Below are 21754 nucleotides of genomic sequence, written 5' to 3'. Positions count from 1 at the left end.
AAACTGCTAAGACTAATAAATTCAGTAATGTTGTAGGATCTACAGAAATCTGTTGCATTTCTATACACCAATAATGAAGCAGCAGAAAGAGAAATTAAGAAAACAATCCCATTTACAACTGTACCAAAAATAATAAGACACCTAGGAATAAATCTAACCAAAAAGGCGAAGACCTGTTGAAAGAAATTGAAGACAGAAGAAATGGAAAGACATTGCATGCTCATGGATTGAAGAACAAATATTGTTAAAATGTCTATACTACCCAAAGCAATCTACATATTTAATGCAATCTCTATCAAAATACCAACAGCATTTTTCAGAGAACTAGAACAAACAATTTTAAAATTTGTATAGAACCATAAAAGATCCCAAATAGCCAAAGCAATCTTGAAAAAGTAAAACTAGAGGCATCCCAATTCCATTGTTCAAGTTACATTACAAAGCTGTAGTAATCAAAACAGTGTGCTCCTGGCATAAAAGCAGACACACAGATCAATAGAAGAGAATATAAAACCCAGAATGGAACCCACAACTATATGGTCAAATAATCTTTGACAAAGCAGGAAAGAATATTCAGTGAGAAAAAGAGTCTCTTCAGCAAATGGTGTTGGGAAAACTGGACAAAATATGCAAAAGAATGGAACTGGACTACTTTCTTATACCACTCACAAAAATAAATTCAAAATGGATGTGAAACCTGAAACCATTAAAATTCTAGCAAAGAATACAGGCAGTAACTTCTTTGACATTAGCCTTAGCAACTTTTTTCTACATATGTCTCCCAAGGCAAGGGAAACAAAAACAAAAATAAACCATTGGGACTACATCAAATAAAAGGCTTCTGCACAGCCAACAAAACTAAAAGACAATCTATGGAATGGAAGAAGATATTTGCAAATATGACATACGATAAAGGGTTGATATCTAAAATATATAAAGAACTGATATAACTCAACACCCAAAACCAAATAATACAATTAAAAATGAGCATTAGACACGAACAGACCTTTCTCCAAAAAGGTATCAGATGGACAACAAACATGAAAAGATGTTCAACATCACTCATCGTCAGGGATATATGAATCAAAACTACAATGAGATATCACCTCACACCTGTCAGAATGGCTAAAATCAACAATACAAGAAACAGGTGTTGATGAGAATGTGAAAAAAAATGAACCTTTCTGCACTGCTGATGAAAATGCAAACTGGCACACTCAGTATAGACTCTACTTATCCTTCTTCCTCCCCCTCTGCCTCTCCAACCCCCACTTCCCCTGCCACTTGTGCACTCTCTCTCAAATAAATAAAATGTTTTTAGAACATTTTAAAATATAAATGATAACTATTTAAAGCAAACATAACAGCATATTTGGGGATTTATAACATACAGAAATAAAATATATGAAAACAATACCACAAAAGCCGGAAGGAAAAATGAATGTATCATATTAAAAGTAAGGTTCTTACACTATACTAGAAGTGGTATAACATCACTTGAAGGTAGACTGATAAAGTTTTATACTATAAAACCCAAAGCAAATCATAAAACTTTTTTAAAACTCATAAATAAATAAATAAATAAATAAATAAATAAATAAATAAATAAATAAAATCTTTAAAAAAAAATAGGAGAGGGGTGCCTGGATGGCTCAGTCCATTGAGCATCTGCCTTCAGCTCAGGTCGTAATACCAGGGTCCTGGAATGGAGTCCCACTTCGGGCTTCCTGCTCACCAGGGAGGCTGCTTCTCCCTCTACTCTTCCCCATTACTCATTCTCATTCTCTCTCTCTCTCTCTCTCTCTCTCTCATTCTCTCACACTCTCTGTCTCTCTGTCAAATAAATAAATAAAATCTTTGAAAAAAACAAGAGAGATAAAAAGCTTCCAAGACAAACAGAAACTAAATGAATTTGTGATAACCAACCAGCCCTAAAACAAATATTAAAAGGGAACCTTTAAGAGAGGACCCAAAAGTAACACAGACCAGAAAGGAACAGAGACAATATATAGGAACAGTGACTTTACAGGTGATACATGGCACTAAATTCATATCTTTTGATAGTTACTCTGAATGTACCTGGGCTAAATGCCCCAATCAAAAGACACAGGGTATCAGCCTGGATAATAAACAAGACCCATTGATATGCTGTCTGTAAGAGACTCACTTTAGACCCAAAGACACCTCCATATAGAAAGTGAGGGAGTGGAAAACCATTTATCATACTAATGGACATCAAAAGAAAATGAGGGTGGCAACCTTTATATCCGACAAATTAAATTTTAAACCAAAGACTGTAATAAGGGATGACAAAGGACACTATATCATAATTAAAGGGTCTATCCATCAAAATGATCTAACAGTTGTAAATATTTATGCCCCTAACATGGGAGCAGCCAATTATATAAGCCAATTAATACCAAAATTAAAGAAACGCATCAATAATAATACAATAATAGTAGGCGACTTTAACACCCCACACAGAGTAATGGTCAGATCATCTAAGCAGAAGATCAACAAGGAAACAAAGGCTTTGAAAGACCTACTGGACCAGATGGACTTCACAGATATATTCAGAGCATTCCATCCTGGAGCAATGGAATAAACCTTCTCAAGTGCACATGGAATATTATTCAGAACAGATCATACTGGGTCACAAACCAGGTCTCAACCAGTACCAAAAGACAGATCATTCCCTACCTATTTTCAGGTCACAATGCTTTGAAATTGGAACTTGATCACAAAAGGAAATCTGGAAAAAACTCAAATAGCTAAAGAGCATCCTACTAAAGAATGAATGGGCCAACCAGGAAATTAAAGAAGAATTTTTAAAAATTCATGGAAATAAGTGAAAATGAAAACACAACTGTTCAAAACCTTTGGGAGGCATCAAACACAGTCCTTAGAGGGGAGTATATAGCAATACAAACCTTTCTCAAGAAACAAGAAAGGTCTCAAATACACAACCTAACTTTACACCTAAATGAATTTGTGATAACCAACCAGCCCTAAAACAAACAAATATTAAAAGGGAACCTTTAAGAGAGGACCCAAAAGTAACATAGACCAGAAAGGAACAGAGACAATATATAGGAACAGTGACTTTACAGGTGATACATGGCACTAAATTCATATCTTTTGATAGTTACTCTGAATGTACCTGGGCTAAATACCCCAATCAAAAGACACAGGGTTATCAGCCTGGATAATAAACAAGACCCATTGATATGCTGTCTGTAAGACACCTAAAGGACCTGGAGAAAGAAGAGATAATAAAGCATAAACCTAGCAGAAGAGAAATAATAAAAATTAGAACACAAGTCAATGAAATAGAAACCAAAAGAACAATACAACATATCAGTGAAACTAAGAGCTGGTTCTTTGAAAGAATTAATAAGATTGATAAACCCTGGCTAGACTTTCAAAAAGAATGGTCCTGGCACAAAAACAGACACAGAGATCAAAGAAACAGAATAGAGAACCCAGAAATAGACCCTCAACTCTATGGCCAACTAATCTTCAACAAAGTAGGAAAGAATATCCAAAGGAAAAATGACAGTCTCTTCAACAAATGGTGTTGGAAAAAATGGACAGCCACATGCAGAAGAATGAAATTGGACCATTTCCTCACACCATACATAAAAATAGACTCAAAATGGATAGAAGACCTAAATGTGGGCAGCCCAGGTGGCTTAGTGGTTTAGTGCCGCCTTCAGCCCAGGGCGTGATCCTGGAGACCCAGGATCAAGTTCCATGTCAGGCTCCCTGCATGGAGCCTGCTCCTCCCTCTCCCGGTGTCTCTGCTTCTCTCTCTCTCTCTCTCTCTCTCTCTCTCTCTCTCTCTCTCATGAATAAGTAAATAAAATCTTAAAAAAAAAAAAAACCTAAATGTGAGACAGGAATCCATCAAAATTCTAGAGGAGAACACAGGAAGAAACCTTTGTGCCCTCAGCCACAGCAACTTCTTACTAGATGTGTCTCCAAAGGCAAGGGAAACAAAGCAAAATCGAACTACTGGGACTTCACCAAGATAAAAAAACTTTTGCACAGCAAAGAAAACAGTCGACAAAATCAAAAGACAACCTACAGAATGGGAGAAGATATTTGCAAATGACATATGAGATAAAGGGCTAGTATCCAAAATCCATAAAGAACTAATGGAACTCAACAACCAAAAAACAATCCAATTAAAAACGGGCAGAAGACATGAACAGACATTTCTCCAAAGAAGACATACAAATGGCCAACAGACATATGAAAAAAATGCCAACATCACTGGGCATCAGGGAAATAAAATCAAAACCACAATGAGATACCACCTCACACCAGTCCGAATGGCTAAAAATTAACAAGTCGGCAAATGGCAGATGTGGGCAAGGATACAGAGAAAGGGGAACCCTCATACACTGTTGGTGGGAATGCAAACTGGTGCAACCACCTGGAAGACAGATAGTATGGAGGTTCCTCAAAAAGGTGAAAATAGAGCTACTACAACCCAGCAATTGCACTACTGGGTATTTACCCCAAAGGCACAAATGTAGTGATCTGAAGGGGCACCTGCACCCCAATGTTTATAGCAGCAATGTCCACGATAGCCAAACTGTGGAAAGAGCCCAGATGTTCTTTGACAAATGAATGAATAAAGAAAATGTGGTGTGCATACACAAAACACACACACACACACACACACACACTGGAATATTACTCAGTCATCAAAAAAATGAAATCTTGCCATTTGCAACAACGTGAATGGACCTAGAGGAAATTATGCTAAGTTAAATAAGTCAATCAGAGAAAGAAAATTATCATAAGATCTCACACATATGTGGAAGTTAAGAAACAAAACAGAGGATCATAGGGGAAGAGAGAAAAAAATAAAACAAGGCAAAATCAGAGAGGGAGACAAACTATAAGAGACCCCTTTTTTTCTTTTCTTAAAGACTTAATTTATTTATTCATGAGAGACACAAGAGAGAGAGACAGAAACACTGGTAGAGAGAGAAGCAGGCTCCCCTTGAGGAGCCTGATGAAGGATTTGATCCTGGTACACCAGGATCATGCCCTGAGCTGAAGGCAGAGGCTCAACCACTGAACCACCCAGGTGTCCCAAGAGACTTTTAATCATAGGAAATAAACTGAGGACTGCTGGAGGGGAAGGAGATGGGCGGGGGGGGGACATTAAGTGTATTTGAACTGAGGACTGCTGGAGGGGAAGGAGATGGGGAGATGGACATTAAGGAGGGCAGATGATGTAATGAGCACTGAGTGTTATCTAAGACTGATGAATCACTGACCTTTACCTCTGAAACCAGTAATACATTATATGTTAATTAACTGAATTTAAATAAAAGTTTAAAACTTGATATAATTGACAACTTTGTATTAGTTTCAGGTGTACATGATTTGATATTTGTATATATTGCAAAATGATTGCTCATTTTGGTAACTGGTAAGTCCAGTTACCATCATCATAATTTACAATTTTTTTAAAGATCTACCCTTAAAGTAGATCTTAAAGATTACTGTCTTGGCAACTTTCAAATATACAACATGGTATTATTAACTACAGTCATCATGCTATAAATCACATCCCTAGGACTTATTTATTTTATAACTAGAAGTTTGCACCTTTTGACCATCTTCACCCATTTTGTCCACTCTCCACCCTTCACTTCTGGCAACCATCAATCCCTTCCCTGCATCTAAGAGTTCAGTTTCCAGAAGTAGAATTGCTGGAGCATACGGTAGTCTATTTTTAATTTTGTGAGGAACTTCCAGTTTTCCATAATGGCTGCAACAATTTACATTCCTACAAACAGTGCACAAGGGTTCCCTTTCATACACTTCCTCACCAAGATTTGCTATTTTCTGTCTTTTTGATAACAGCCACTCTAAGACATGTGAGGTGACAACTGATTGTGGTTCTGATCTGAATTTCCATGACAATTAGTGATGTTGAGCTCCTTTTCATATACCTGTTGGCCAGCTGTATAGCTTCCTTGGAAAAATATATTTAGATCATTCTGGCCACTTTTTAATCAGATTGTGGTTTTCTTCTATTGAGTTGTATGAGTCCTTTTTATATTTTGGATATTAAACCCTTATCAGATATATGATTTCCAAAGATTTTCTCCCATTTGATAGAATGCTTCTTGCCTTCTTAAGGTAAAATCTTAGGTCACTGATTTTAGAGACTTTTCTTCCTCTAAAAATTTTTTTAATTACAAATTTTCCTCAAAGAACTGTTTTAGCAACTTCCTAAAAATTTCAATGTTACATTTTCATTATATTTTGCTTAAAAACATTTTCTAGGGTGCCTGGGTGGTTCAGTGGTTGAACAACTGAGCCAAAGCTCAGATTGTGATCCCAGGGTCCTGGGATCAAGTCCCACACTAGGTTCCCCACGGGGAGCCTGCTTCTCCCTCTGCCTGTCTCTGCCTCTCTCTGGTGTGTCTCTCATGAATAAATAAATAAAATCTTTAAGAAAAAAAAAGTTAGGGTGATCTACACATCTATCATTGGTTGGTATTGAGTTACTGCATATATCCTTAGCTAATATTTTCAATGAAAACTGCTATAGAGATGGCAGGAAGAAGAAATCCTTCCCATCAATTCTACAAATACACTTGTAAATTAAATCCATTTCTTATTTAAATAATAATTGCCAGCCCTTCACTTTAGATATCCTACAACATTTTAAAGGGTGCTATCCCCTTTAAGAGTGATAATGGGATGCCAAGAAATTACAGGCTCCACAGGGTCTTGGTCTTAAGAACCATGAGAGAGGGATCCCTGGGTGGCGCAGCGGTTTGGCGCCTGCCTTTGGCCCGGGGCGCGATCCTGGAGACCCGGGATCGAATCCCATGTCGGGCTCCCGGTGCATGGAGCCTGCTTCTCCCTCTGCCTATGTCTCTGCTTCTCTCTCTCTCACTGTGTGCCTATCATAAATAAATAAAATTAAAAAAAAAAATTAAAAAAAAAAAAAACCATGAGAGAGAAACTTCACAAAATGTTACATAAAGTCTTGATTATAAAAATACTACCATCCATATACTTACATATTTATTTTCAGTGAAGTCTAACACCCATGAAGTAATTTTCACACTGGAGCTTCCTTTTATAATGGAAGTTACTGGATCACTATCTTGACTGAAGTGTTCAATGAGAGAACAGAACCTCTATATTTCTGGGAATCTTTTGGGCAAGACAACAACCCAACACCAGCCAGGCAAAAATCAGTGGCAGAGACTCCAACCCTCCTGTTAACTTTTAGAACCATCTATTTCATTATCAAGTGTGTGAGTGGCTGAGGCTTAGCTAACAACAGCTTTCACTTGGACTCTAAATAACAGTTGTCTTTGTACTCTGAGGTCCTTACTACCAGATGGAGTATTAGTGTGAATGAATGGATTCTCTAACAAATTTCTTTAGAGTTCATTTAAGTTCATTGTGGTTTTTTTTGCACTGCTCTATATAAAAACTGTATGGATGAGTCAGTGGAGTCCTTAGCATCTCTCTCCATGATTTCCCTTTTATGATAATATCACACTTATTTCCTACAATGTCAACGACAAAATTAGATAGACCTTGCTGTTAAAGATCTCTTAATCGATCCCTTAATGTTGAAAATATTTCCTCTTTTTGGTATCACTAATTATTATAGCTGAAGGTAACTAATAGTACATTCTGGTAAAGCAGAAAATCATTCTTGTGCAGTTATGTCCCAGATTAGGAATTTACATGCTCATTTTGGTACTAGACAAAATATGCCCTCTTGTTGAAATGATCTTAGGCTCAAAACTATTTTCTACAAACTACCATAAAATATGTGATTTACCTACAACTGAAATCCCTAGCAGATGAACTCTCGCACCATGGCCCTGGAGTCAAGGGCACAGGCCTACTGCTGCCATGAACTAAAGAAGGTGAAGCTGAGCCCAGCATAAGCATCCTCTAATGGGGCCACAGGGCCAGCAGTGCCTGCCATAGTCATTTAATCTGACATTAATAAACTCATGCCAGCCTTCATAATGTAACTATTTGTATAGTATATCTTTTGCAACCACTTACTTTCAATCTAACTTTACATTTAAATTATATCTTCTGAAATGTTTAATCCATTCTTATAGTTTGTTTTAATTGGAATGTTTAGTTCATTGATACACAATATTTAGGTCTATATTATTAGTTTTCTTTTTGTCACCCCCATTTTTTTGTCTATTCATTTCTTCCTGACATTTTTGGATTCTTTAAATACATTTTTAAATTCCTTTTTCATTTGTCTCTTGGCCTTTATATTACTTTTGTTGTTGTTTCATGGGTTATAATATATATCCTTAACTTTTCACGTCTACTTAGAATCAATATTTTATCACTTCACAAAAAATGTAGAAAAATTACATCAATATAAGTCCATCTAAACTCCCCACTTTATGTGATAGGTATAATATGCATCATATCTACATATAATTATAAACTCTAGAAGACAATATTATAATTTTACAAAGACACAATTATTTCAATTTTTAAAAAATTAAGAAGGAAAACTAGTTATTTATTTACCCCAATATTTACCATTTCTGATGTTCTTCATTTCTTCTAGAGGATCCAAGTGTCCATCTGTTATCATTTATTTTCTACCTAAAGAACTTCTTTTAAAATATCTTATAGTTCAAGCCCAATGGTGATGAATTCTTTGTTTTTTTTGTCAGAATGTCTTTATTTTGTCTTTATTCTTTTCAATTGAGCTATAGTTGATTGATGTTATATTAGTTTCAAGTGTGCAATATAGTGATTTGACAACTCTCTATATGTATTATATATACACATATACACACAGTAAATCTTCTTTATCCATACCATTATCGATATGCACACTTAGGCTGCTTCCATATCTTGGCTATTGTAAATAATGCTGCAATGAATATAAGGGTGCATTTATCTTCTCAAATTAGTGTTTTCGTTTTCTTTGAGTAAATTCCCAGGAATAAAATTACTGGATCATATGTCATTTTTTATTTTTGAGAATCCTCCATACTGTTTTCCACAGTGGCTGTACCAATTTTCATTCCCACCAACCATGTACAAGGGTGCACATCCCTTACCAATGTTTGCTATTTCTTGTCTTCTTGATACTTGCCATTCTCACAAGCATTTAGATGATATCTCATTGTGGTTTTGATTTACATTTCCCTGATGATTAGTGATGCTGACTACACTTTCATGTGTCTGTTGGCCATCTGTATGACTTCCTTGGAAAAATGTCTATCAGGTCCTCTGCTCATTTTTTAATTGGATGATTGGAGGTTTTTTGGTATTGTTTTTGAGGTTCTCTATGTTCTTTATAGATTTTGGATATTAACCCCTTATTGTATACATCATTTGCAAATATCTTTTCCTATTCAGCAGACTCTCTCATTTAGTGATGGTTTCCTTTACTATGCAGAAACTTTTTTATTTTGGTGAGGTCCCAATATTTTGTCTTTATTCTTGAAGGAAATTTTTGTTTCATATCTAGGTTGATAGGTTTTTTTCCCCCAGTGTAAAGATGTAATTCCACAGTCACTGGCCTCCATAGTTCCTAATGAAGTCACCCAAAGCTAATCATTGTTCCCCTGTATTTAATATGCTATTTTTCTCTAGATGCCTTCTAGATTTTCTTTTTAGCTTAGGTTTTTAGCAGTTTGACTACAACATGCCAACCAGTGCTTTCTTGGTGCTTACTTTGTTTGAACTTCACTGAGCTTCTTGAACCCATAAATTTATGTCTTCCCCAGATTAGGAAATTTTCAGTCATTATTTCTTCAAAAGTTTTTCTGCTTCATTCTGTCTTTTGTCTTCTGGGATTCCAATTAGAAATATGTTAGAAAGCTTGTAATAGTTCTACAAATTCTTAAGACTTTCTTTTCTTCTATCATTTACTCTTCAAGTCTTCATACTGAATAATTTCAAGCTCTCTGGCTACTTGCTTAGTTATCTCATTATCTATTAAGCTCCTCAAGTGAATTTTTACTTAAGATACTGTCCTTTTTAATTCTAAAATTTAAACCTGTTACTTTTTTATAATTTGTTTCTCTGAGGTTTCCTATCTCTTCATTCACTATGAACATATTTTCTTTACCTCATTTCTCTAACAATTATTGTTTTAATTGTTGCTTTAAACTCTAATGCCAATATCTAGGTCATATCAGGGTTGATCTCTGTTGATTGTTTTTCTTTCTCTTGAGGACGGATCATATTTTCCTCATTCTTCACTTTAAGATTGTATCCTGGACCTTGTGGATTCTGTTTCATTTTCTAAAGAGTGTCAATATTTTTGTTTTAGCAAGAAATCACCTTGGATGACTCAAGCTACAGACAGAAATCTCAGTTCAGTACCCTACCTTTATTTTTTTTTTAATATTTTATTTATTTATTTATTTATTTATTTATTTATTTATTTATTTGACAGGGAGAGCAAATACAAGCAAGGGGAGTGGCAGGCAAAGGGACAGGGAGAAGCAGGCTCTAGGAAGCCTAATACAGGGCTCAATCCCAGGACCCTGAGATCATGACCTTAGCCAATGACAGACACTTAACCAACTGAGCCACCCAAGTGCCTCTACCCTAAATTTGTGATTTACCCTGCAAACGTATGGTTCAGAGGTCAGTCAGAGGTTTGGGCAAGATTTATGCATAGAACTTGGGGCTACATCCATAGAGTTCACTTTGGGGTTCACTTCCCATTTTCCTGCAGTAATTCTTGCCCCAGACTCCACCATCTGGTCCTTCAGGCCAGAAAGATTGTAGATTTTCTATCAAAATTTCAGTCACTCAATGTACCACTGACTTGACCTGCCCTAAAGGTGATAGCCATTTAAAAAAAAATGGACAGTCTCTCCAGTTTCGGACTTTATTCCAAGTTTTATCCTCCCTCTAGAATCTGCCTGATATTTTTTACTCTCTAAGACTTCCAGATAGTTTATATATATATATTTTTTTTTTTTACAAATTAATTATTGCCTGCAAAGAAGGCCATTTGGCTAGGAGCTTACTTAGCTATATCAGAAGTTTTAGTTTTTAATAGAGAAATGTAATCCACTTATATTTCCTGTCAACATGCCTGATCTTGTTTTATGTTCTTTACCCACACTTTTTGCTGTTTCTTCTGCTTTCTAGTTTTTGTTCTAAAAATGTTTTTTCTTTTATCTTTGTTCTAGTTATTTGAAAAGTAGAAGGTATATCTTAAATTCTAAAATATTTGACTGTGTATTTCCCTAGTTATAAGTATAACAAATGATGATACAGTCACTCAGGATCTGCAAATACTTTTTCCAAAGGGAACAAAATTTACAAATATCTAAGCAAGCAGTAACTACAAATATTCATTTACATTCCATTCATTGGTATCATCAATTTTCTTATTTCAACCATTTCGTTTTAGTAAGCTCACATTAAGACCTCTTTCCTCCAAGACACTTATTTACTTTTTTTCATCATTTTTATTATCTTTATTCTATTTCTACATAAGTTATTTTCCTACATCACTAATTTCATTTTCTGTAATTTCAATTCTATATTTTAGTGCATCTAATGCTTTTATTAATTTAATTAACTTAATCCTTTTCATTTCACTTAGCTTTCTTTTATTTCAGCTGATTTCTTAATAAAAAAGGTTTCAACTTAATCTGTCTTTTCTCTGTGTAGGTCTTTTATATCACACAGTCTATGTAGGTCTTTTATATCACACAATCTATGTTTTCTTGATTTTTAAAGAACACAAAACAGAAATTTTCTAATAATTCTCTTTTCTACTTATTGTTCCCATGTAATGGTATTTTCTTTTTATATAACCTTGAAAAAGAAATGGTATGACTAATCTCCTAAAATGAAGATACATGGTTTCTCCTTGGTTTCCCTCCCTAACCAGGAGTTGTTCTTACAATGTCTCTGCCTCTAATGTGGTTTAATGTTAAAGAGTGACAATTGGCATCCTTTGTTCATACTTGCAGTAGAAATACCAGTGTATCCACTAAGCATGATTCTGATTTTTGAACTGATATACACATATTTGATATCATATTAAGAAACTACCCATCTGTTTCTGTTTTAGGGAGTGATTCTATTAAGAAAGATGTAGAATTTTGCCAAATGCTTGTAGCTTTTATAGTGAACACAACTGGATTTTTTTTCTCCCTAGAAACATTAATATGACAAATTACATTTGTTGTACGTGTGTGCATAACTCTTAGCCAAGTTTCTAGTAATATCTAGCTTTTTATTTACTGTGGATATGTTGTTTGAGGAAGGATCATATAGTGTTGTTGCCTGATAATCTAAGTAACACAGGACTATTCTTGGGGATTCTAATGCTGCCTGCAGCATTTTCATTGTAATAAACAGTAAATTTAAAATTAGAAAGACCAGAATGCATCAATAGGGTTATTACCACTCTGTTTTACTGTCAAAGAGGCACACTGAAATGAATTTACATATTTTATTCCCCATAAAAATGTATTCTTTTTAAATTAAGTTCTTAAATTTATTAATTTCACATTTCAATTAATTTTTTTAAAGATTTATTTATTTATTCATGAGAGACACAGAAAGAGAGGCAGACACACAGGCAGAGGGAGAAGCAGGCTCTCCATGGGAGACTGACATGGGACTGGGATCACACCCTGAGCAGAAGGCAGGCATCCAATCACTGAAGCACCCAGGCATCTCTATTTCAATTAATTTAATCCATGTGTCTATTATCAACTTATTGCTAGGGTCTACATGCTCTTAAATACCTTTATTCTCTAATAAAACTTCATGTAATTAACAAAATTTTATTTCAGAACCTAAAAACTGAGTAGCATATATATAAAAATTTAATTGTGAATTTTGTTTTTTGGCTTTTCTAATGACCCAACAGCATCATCATTGAAAAGTAAAACTATGTCTATTTGTATATGAGCCATATAAAGTATTTCCCTAGGTGACAAATAAATCATCTAATTGAGGTTTTACAAAGATAAGAAATTAAATACAAACTATATCTAGATCTAGTTTACCTGAAAATTTGCTAGCAATTTCCTATTTCTATGGATCTGACCCAAAATCCTGTTTCACTTTCAAAAGCCTTAACCAGATTATCCTAGAAAATATAAAATAGTTACACTACAAATTTTGCACTACAACTGCTGTTTAAAATATACTAAAAATATTTTGAGCTTGCAAGAAACTAGGAAAATCCCTACAGACCAGCAACAAGCAAACAGGAGGTTAAAAGCTAAAGTAGTAATGATTAGCTGATACTGGTTTGGGTTTTTTTTTTTTTTAAGATTTATTTATTTTATTTATTCATGATAGACATAGAGAGAGAGAGAGAGAGAGGCAGAGACACAGGCAGAGGAGGAAGCAGGCTCCATGCGGGGAGCCCGACGTGGGACTCGATCCTAGGACTCCAGGATCGTGCCCTGGGCCAAAGGCAGGCGCCAAACCGCTGAGCCACCAGGGATCCCGAACATGGTTTGGGGTTTTAAGAACTACATGGGATACAGAGGGTAAGGCCTTGGACCCAAGCAAGATAGGAATTCAAATTTAGGATGAGAAAAAAGTTACATACAGGAAGTTACTCATTGGTACCTTATTCCCTTCACCTCCCCGCCCCCCTCAAGTGTTGCTTCCATTTCTTCTCTTCTACAGGAGTTTTCTCTCTTAGGTTCCTAACCTCTGGTGTTGCCTTTACTTGGCTATCAATTTTTTTCCATTAAAATTATTAGTTGCTTATTAAATGTTTATCATTTTCTACTAAATTTAGTAATTTGTCTATTAATTGACAAATCATAAGCTGTTAATGGATTACGGTATGATAGTAGATTCCATCAACAATAATCCCCATTCTTATCCAATTGATGCTTTACAACTAGAAATGGAGGGAATGAAATGAATGAAGTGGAAAAACACTAAACAGAGAGACTAAAAAAATTAACGAAGGGAGAAAACGTTTTTCTCACTGAGTGCTATCTTCCACCTTTAATCTCCAGATTATACTGTCTGTATTCCATGACAGGCATTACCACTCAGTTGTACAAGCCTAAAATCTTAAAACAATTTGTACATTTCCCTTTCACTTTTCTTCAATATTCACACTATGACCAGGAGCTATTCATTCTACTTCTTGAATATCTTTCAGATCTATCCTCTCCATCCATAATAATAACCCATATATAAGAATTTCTTGACTTCAGAACTACAGACATTTCTGGCTGGATAATTCTTTGTTGTGGGGGGGTAGACCTACAGATTATAGGATGTTCTGGTAGACTTCTTGGCTTCTACAGAACTATGAGAGTCCAGTAGCAGTACCCTTTCCATCCTGCCTAGTTGTTACAACCAAAAATGCCTCAAACATTGCAAATAGCCCCTTGGGTAACAATTACTGCCTTATACCAACCTAACACCATTTCTTACCCAGTATACTGCAAGAGTCTCCTAATATGTCTTCACTGAATCCACCATATTACTAGATCCCATTTCATAACCCATTCTCCACACCACATCCATTGATATTTCTCCTCTGACCTTGTCAGTCCCAACTTGAAGTATTTCAGTAACTTCCCATTTCTCTTAGAATAAAATCCAAAATCCTAACTATTGCTTTATAAGCTCTAGCTGTCACTTCTCCAGATTCATGTTGTACTTCACTGCATCCTCCTTCATGGCACTCCAGCCACACTGGCTACCTTTCAATCCCTCCAAGGGGTCATTCTCTCTCCAGCTCTTGGGAGAGAACCCTCAACAAGAAGATTCTTCCCCCACCTCTTGTAACACTCTGAGAATTAGTAGATGTTATTTTAAAACAGTAACAACGTATGTAGGGGCTCTACATTAAAAGCAGTGACCTAAAGAAAATGTTAAATGTATTTTGATGGTTGGAAAGACACCCGCTTTATCTAGGACAGGATGGACAAAAATCCCTGATGACCAACAAGGAGAGATGATAGAGGGCAATGTATTAAGAGTCACAAAACCTAGGTTCTAATCTCTCTTCTGCCATTGAATATCCATGTGATTTGTTCTTGATTTTACTTAACTTTTCTGGTGTGCAGTTCTATCAGTTTGAATACATGTAACCACAATCACAATCAGGATACAAAACAGCTTCACCATCCCAAAAAATTCTCTCATGTTGCCCCTTTGCAGTGAAATACCTTTCCACTGTAATCTCTAGCAACCACTGACTTTTGTCCTAAACTTTTATCTTTTGCTGGTATAATAGATAAAAGCCATCTTCTTTATATTAAAATAATAAGCCATTTATGATCATGTCTGCCATGGCCAAAAAAAAAAAAAACAATTGTATAACAGTATCCTCTCTATGGTTCATATATTTTTAAAGATTTTATTTATTTATTCATGAGAGACACAGAGAGAGGCAGAGATATAGGCAGAGGGAGAAGCAGGCCCCTCAAGGGGAGTCTGATGTGGGACTTGATCACTGGACCTGGGATTATACCCTGAGCCAAAGGCAGATGCTCAATCACTGAGCCACCTAGGCGTCTGTCTATGGTTTATATTTAAAGAAAGGATTCAAGTTTGTGGCTAAAGCCCAACTTTTGCAATTCTACATCTTGAATTTTCAGTCTTCCCTGGAAAAGTGGTGCTCCACCTCAAATTTCTACGTGCCACCTTGGTGAGCCTGTAACTCACTCCTACAAAGCTTAATAGCTCCAGGGACACCTGAGGGTTCAGGGGCTGAGAGTCTGCCTTCAGCTCAGGGTGTGATCCCAGGGTCCTGGGATGGAGTCCCCATCAGGCTCCCTGCAGGGAGCTTGCCTCTCTCTCTCTCTCTCTCTCTCTCTCTGTCTCTCATGAATAAATAAAAAAAATAAAGTCTTTAAAAACACACACACACACACACACACACACACACACACAAAGCTATTAGCTCCAGAATGGTCATTAACCTTTCCTTGTAACTATCCTTCCTCAGTTTGCCAGAACCAACTGCAATTTTTTTTCAGTAGTCACTATGGGGGCGGGGGGGGGGGGGATGTTCCAAGTTTGTTCTAGCACTTTGCTATTTATGAGCAAACCTTGTCACTAAATGTCTAAAGATAATACTGATGATGGGGCACCTGGATGGCTCAGTCAGTTAAGCATCTGCCTTAGGCTCAGGTCATGATCCCAGAGTCCCGAGATCAAGCCCTTCCCACTGAGCAAGGAGCCTGCTTCTCCCTCTTTTCCTCACTCCTGCTCTCTGTCACTCTGTCTCTCAAATAAATAAAATCTTAAAAAAAAAAAAAAAAGAATACTGATAACACTGTTAACTCAACAGTCAGCTGAAGCAGAGTCTTGATAAATGATATAATATGAAAGAACTCACTGCCTTGTCTCATTGGGTTGCCACCCTGGTAAGTCACAAGAATGCTATCTATAACATTATATAAATTTTAATAAGTGCATCTGACAGAACCATTCATAACTGTCTTATACTATAACAGATTAGATGTAACTGCACTTGTTTGAATAACTGGATTCAAAGTATTAAGTAATTGCAGTGCCTGGATGGCTCAGTCTGTTAAACATCAGATTCTTGGTTTTAGCTGAGGTCATGGTCTCAGGGTCATGGGATGGAGCTCCAAGTCGGGCTCCATGCTCAGCAGGGAGTCTGCTTAAGTTCTCTCCCTCTGTCCCCTCCTCCACTTGCACTCTTTCTAAAACAAATAATTTTTTTAAAAAGTATTAAGTAATTGATGTCTCCCTAAAATAAGAATTCCTGTGGTATACTATTAGACAGGGGTCTAAACTTGGTCCTATCCTATTTACACATTTTAATTAATGAGTGACTGAAAATATAAAGGCATGACTGCCATTTTATAAATGTCATAGTTAGTAGGGATAGCTAAAAATAACTTGTTAGAATGATACTTCAAAAAGATACAAATGTAAATCAAATATAATCAAACATAAATCATAAAATAGAACCATGTAGATAGACTAATAAGTTGAAATGTAATAGGAAGAAAAAAGAAATCAACTACACAAATATAGAATGAGACAGAGCTAGTTTGACAGTGGCTCACAAAGTAAGATCTAGGTGATAACAGACTGCAAATTCAATGTAAGTTATCCAGTGACATGGCTTATTAAAAAAAAAAACTCATACTATTACATTGTTCTTTTCAGGTTCATTAATAATAAACTCCAAGTCACTAATGCCAATAGTCAATTCCCAACCTCATCTTCACCTCTTAGCAGTGTTTAACAAGGGTGACCATGCATTCCTTTCTACACTTTCCTTTTCCTCTCTTGGCACTCTCTTGGTTCTCCTCTTCCTTCACAGGATGCTCTTACCAACTTCCTTTAGTACCAATGACTCCCAAATTTTTATCTCCAGTCCAAACCTTTCCACTGAAATCCAAACTCTTATATGCATCCGCCTCATCATTAGAGAAACCCCTCCTTCCACCTTCTTACCCAAATCAGCTTCTATAGTCTTCCCCATCTCAGGAAATAGTAACTTCATCCTACTAATTGCTCAAGTCAAAACTTCTTGATCCTTATCTCTCTTTTTTTTTAATATCCTATGTTCACTCCATTAGTAAGTCCTTTTTGGCTTTGCTTACAAAATATATCCAGAATCTGACTCCTCTCACCACCTTTACGCCCCATCATTTCCCCTCAGGTTTGCAGCAATGCTCTTGTAAATGGTCTCCTTACTTCCAACCTTGAAATCTCAACCCTATGATCTATTCTTAGTACTGCAACCATAGAGAGCTTTTAAAAACATGCATTCGTTCAATATTCATTCTAAGACTGCTGAGGATCCATCCACGTTCCAGGCACTGTTTGGGGTGCTTAGAATTTATCTGTGAACAGAAGACATAAAAGACGCTGCCCTCACGAATATTTTACACCCTAGAAGAGGGGAGAGAAAAAAACCATATAGGAAATAAATAAATTATATAGTAAGTCCACACATGTAGAAAGAAAGAAAGAAAGAAAGAAAGAAAGAAAGAAAGAAAGAAAGAAAGAAAGAAAGAAAGAAAAGAAAAGAAAGAAAAGAAAAGAGAAAAGAAAAGAAAGAAAAGAAAAAAGAAAAGAAAAGAAAAGAAAAGAAAAGAAAAGAAAAGAAAAGAAAAGAAAAAAGAAGCAGTGCCAGGAAAAAAAAAGGGGGGGGGGGGGGGGTGTTGCAGATTCAAAAAGAAAGGTGGGCAGCCTGGGTGGCTCACTGGTTTAGCGCGGACTTCAGCCCAGGGCGTGATCCTGGAGACTCGGGATCGAGTCCCACGTCAGGCTCCCTGCATGGAGCCTGCTTCTCCCTCTGCCTGTCTCTGCCTCTCTCTCTCTCTCTCTCTCTGTCTCTCATGAATAAATAAATAAAATCTTAAAAAAAAAAAAAAAAGGTAAGTCTAGGCTTCATTAGCAAAATAACTTTTGAGTAAAGACCTCAAAAAGGTAAGGACTTAGCCATGCAGAGAACTGCTGGAAGACCATTCCAGAGTAGAAAGATATTAAGAATGCATAAAACATTAGTTTTGGTTCCTTCAGCCTTCAGTTGACCACATTACAGGCTGAGAGATGTAACATTTTAAACTTGTTTTTATCTAAATATTACTTGCATTTTAATTCTTAAGTAATAAGCCACCAGTGCTTCTTTAGAGATAAATTAAGGATTAGAAACTACATATGCAGGCAAGATTTAAGTCAAAGATTCAATTAGGAGTTTTTTATCTTCATTTCACTGTTTCTTTTATGGCCTCTAAAAAGTAATTTAAAAGGCTTGTGTTTCTGAGAGAGAGAAACTAAAGAATTCCATAAAAATCTGCTTTTTGCTCCTTTTCCTGCTTTTGTTTTCGCTAGGACCTGCTCCCCGACTCCACTTTACACATGCCACAGAATGCAAATAGTGTATGTCCTCCTTGTAAGGGACACAAAGTTAATGATTTCTTCAGAATAAGTAACATCTAAGGAAGGACCAGGTGACAATGACTAGATAAAGCTGTCATGTGCATATTCCAGACCACCAAAGCTAGACATCTCAACACCAGGACCCCCTAGCTCCAAAAAATAATACCTGGGCCTCATCTTCATTCTAACCGGTTCCTTGATGCCTGAAAGGACACATACACTACGCCATGGTCCTTAATAAAAAATCTCAGACCCTGAACAAAGACGAACTCATGCTCTTTTCCTTTCCAACTTTTTCAGTCACTCTGTCTGTATCTGCTCTCTCTATATCTTCAGTAAACTGCTCTCACTTCCTGCTGACTTATATTTAATTTCCATCCTGAATAAAGCTAAGGACCCTCTTGGCTGGTCCTACAGGACCCCCTTTGGGTCCTCCCTCAGACCTGGCCTGCCAGCATCATTTTTTGATATGAACATATGATATATCAAATACTTAGAGAAAAACAGCAAGTTCATCAAACACAGGAAATCACATGGATTTACCTTAAGAATATAAACATTTTTCAAATACAAATATCAACTGACTTTTAGATTTTCTGTTATAAAATTAATCATATGCAAAGTCATCATATTTATTAACACAATAAGATGAGTATAAAAACTATAGATTTTTCAAAGCTTGTTAGTTTCCACCTAATTGGATGAGACTAACACAATGTTTGTTTTTACCTTCCGGTGGCCTGTTGGATGTTGCCACAACGACGACCCCATTTTTGAACAGATTTTCAAAAAGCTGTTTCAGAATCATGGCATCAGCAATGTCAGTGACCTATGGACAACAACACATTTGTTTTATTTTAATTTCACTTCTGCTCTAACAAATTTGCTAATGGCTTATCTCTCTCTCTCTCTCTCTCTCTCTCTTTTTTTAAGGATGGAAGTGAATTCCAAGAGAAAAATTCTAATTATCATCATGAAGAAAAGAGTAGATAATTAAAATCATGAAAGACTGTATGGTAGTCTTTTAAACTTGACTCTTTTTTGCAAGCCTATCATTTCTACACAAATTATCAAATGGTTCGATGTTAACTTCTTTTATAAACTACAGGTGGAAAGCACAGATAATTGTCCTAAACATTTAGGAAGTCTAATTAATTAGAGCTAACATGACCAAATCCCTCCTCCTACTCTTATCACAGACCCGGCACACCAACCACACCCCCAAAAAAAAGAGAAGAGGAAAAAAAAAAAGAAGAAAAAAGAATAATAAACGAGCTGATTGATATTTCTAATACCTTTCTGGCAAAGGTCCCTGAAAAGGTGACTTTAAATGGTTATGGCACTTTAGAAATAAGGACAAATAGCCAGTGAGACATAATCAGCTGCTGTTGAAAATAGAATGATATGACATAGATACTATTGTGCAATTGTTGCACAAAACAATTCAACAGATGGCCCATCACAAAAATAAGCAATTTCATTGTTCTTTTTAAGTGCCTTCTATTACTGTCCATGAATAATCAAAAGGCACTGCAGTCACTTCCAGCACAGCCAGCCTCTGCTAACCTTCGCAAACACAAATATTCCTTCCATTAGGAAAAAAAAAAGAAGAAAAGAAATATCTTATAAGAATGGTTCATGCAGTTCTTTAAAATATTACTTCTGACAAAAGCAGAAATGCATAATATAGATAAAACCATTCCATCCAAGTTATAGAGATACATACAACTATCTTTTCTAAAATTTTTAAAAATCCACAATTAACAAGTAAGCTTAATAACTTCTTAAAAAGCTCTTTAAAAATCACAAAGAAATAGAGGAATTAAGGAGGGAGGGAGTTGAATTCAAAAACAAATGTATAGTGAGGGTAGATATTAATCACTGCACCTTCCCTTATAAATATGATAATATGGGTTTTAGATACTTATGTAAAAACATTTTGATCTTTAATAGTATTTTAGATAATTTAATAAAATTTTTTTATATTCACAAAATATATCACACAATAAATATCACATTGTTATTTTTCAACTATGTTAGAGCTTAAAAACTGGAGGAATTCTTTCAAATTAGAACAAAATACTGAAAGTTACCAACTAAGTGGTTGTAACACAACAAACCACCACCCAGCCTATAGGTCTACATCACTTTTCTCTTTTCAGCTGATGTTTTATGCCAAAGTTTTATTATTTCTTTCCCACCTGAACAAAAAAAAACAACAACAAAACAAAACCAGGAAATAGGGACGTGCAGATCTTTCTTTTACTGTCTCAGGCTATAACTTTAAAACATTAACTAGAAAACTACTGAAGATTCCTTAAATTAAAAAGACTTCGGGAACTTACGAAGTGGTGATTAAAATGAAAAGGAAAGTCGGACTATTTAATTATTTAGGAAAGTGATATTATTTAATTTGGAGCTTAGGATCACTGTCCAATTTTGCTTCCGCAAAAATACTCACAGAGAAGGCCCTTTTCAAATGCTTAAACACCAGTGGCATTTCTGATGAGAGAACAAACAAGCTTGCAAATTTTAGAAGCAAGTGCACTTTTAAATTGGGTTCCCAATACACTGACTTTCAAAGAGAATGATTGCAATTAAAAGTTGCCCAATTTTAGAAAATAAAAATAGCCATTGACTATCTCACTAATGTTTTTGAAAAAAAATTAAAAATAGCTTTTGCGTCCTATGGTTTAGAGACATGAAGAAACCTTCAGCTTATATAACACAGTGCAAAGTTTAAACTGGGAGTTGAAGAAAAGCAAAAAATAAAGACTTGTGGTTGGGTCATAAATTGTTGTTTTTGTATTACAAAATGCTTTTGCTCTATCAGAGTAAATTAACTTGGAGAAGCTATGGCTAATTAATAAAG

General features: G+C 35.7%; 1 protein-coding gene across 1 annotated transcript in view; it reads right to left on the bottom strand.

Annotated features, from left to right (window-relative positions):
- AFG1L (AFG1 like ATPase) overlaps positions 1-21754 on the bottom strand; it is a 199917-nt gene that overhangs the window by 97958 nt on the left and 80205 nt on the right. Inside the window, exon 6 of the mRNA XM_072738328.1 lies at positions 19612-19711. Within this exon, the coding sequence (XP_072594429.1) occupies positions 19612-19711 (100 nt within the window). The remainder of the gene's footprint in view (positions 1-19611; positions 19712-21754) is intronic.

This window comes from Vulpes vulpes, chromosome 1 (assembly GCF_048418805.1).
Source record: "Vulpes vulpes isolate BD-2025 chromosome 1, VulVul3, whole genome shotgun sequence".
NCBI classification, from domain to species: Eukaryota; Metazoa; Chordata; class Mammalia; order Carnivora; family Canidae; genus Vulpes; species Vulpes vulpes.
The sequence above is the reverse complement of the archived record's forward strand: the minus strand, read 5'-3'. Positions and strand labels throughout refer to the sequence as shown.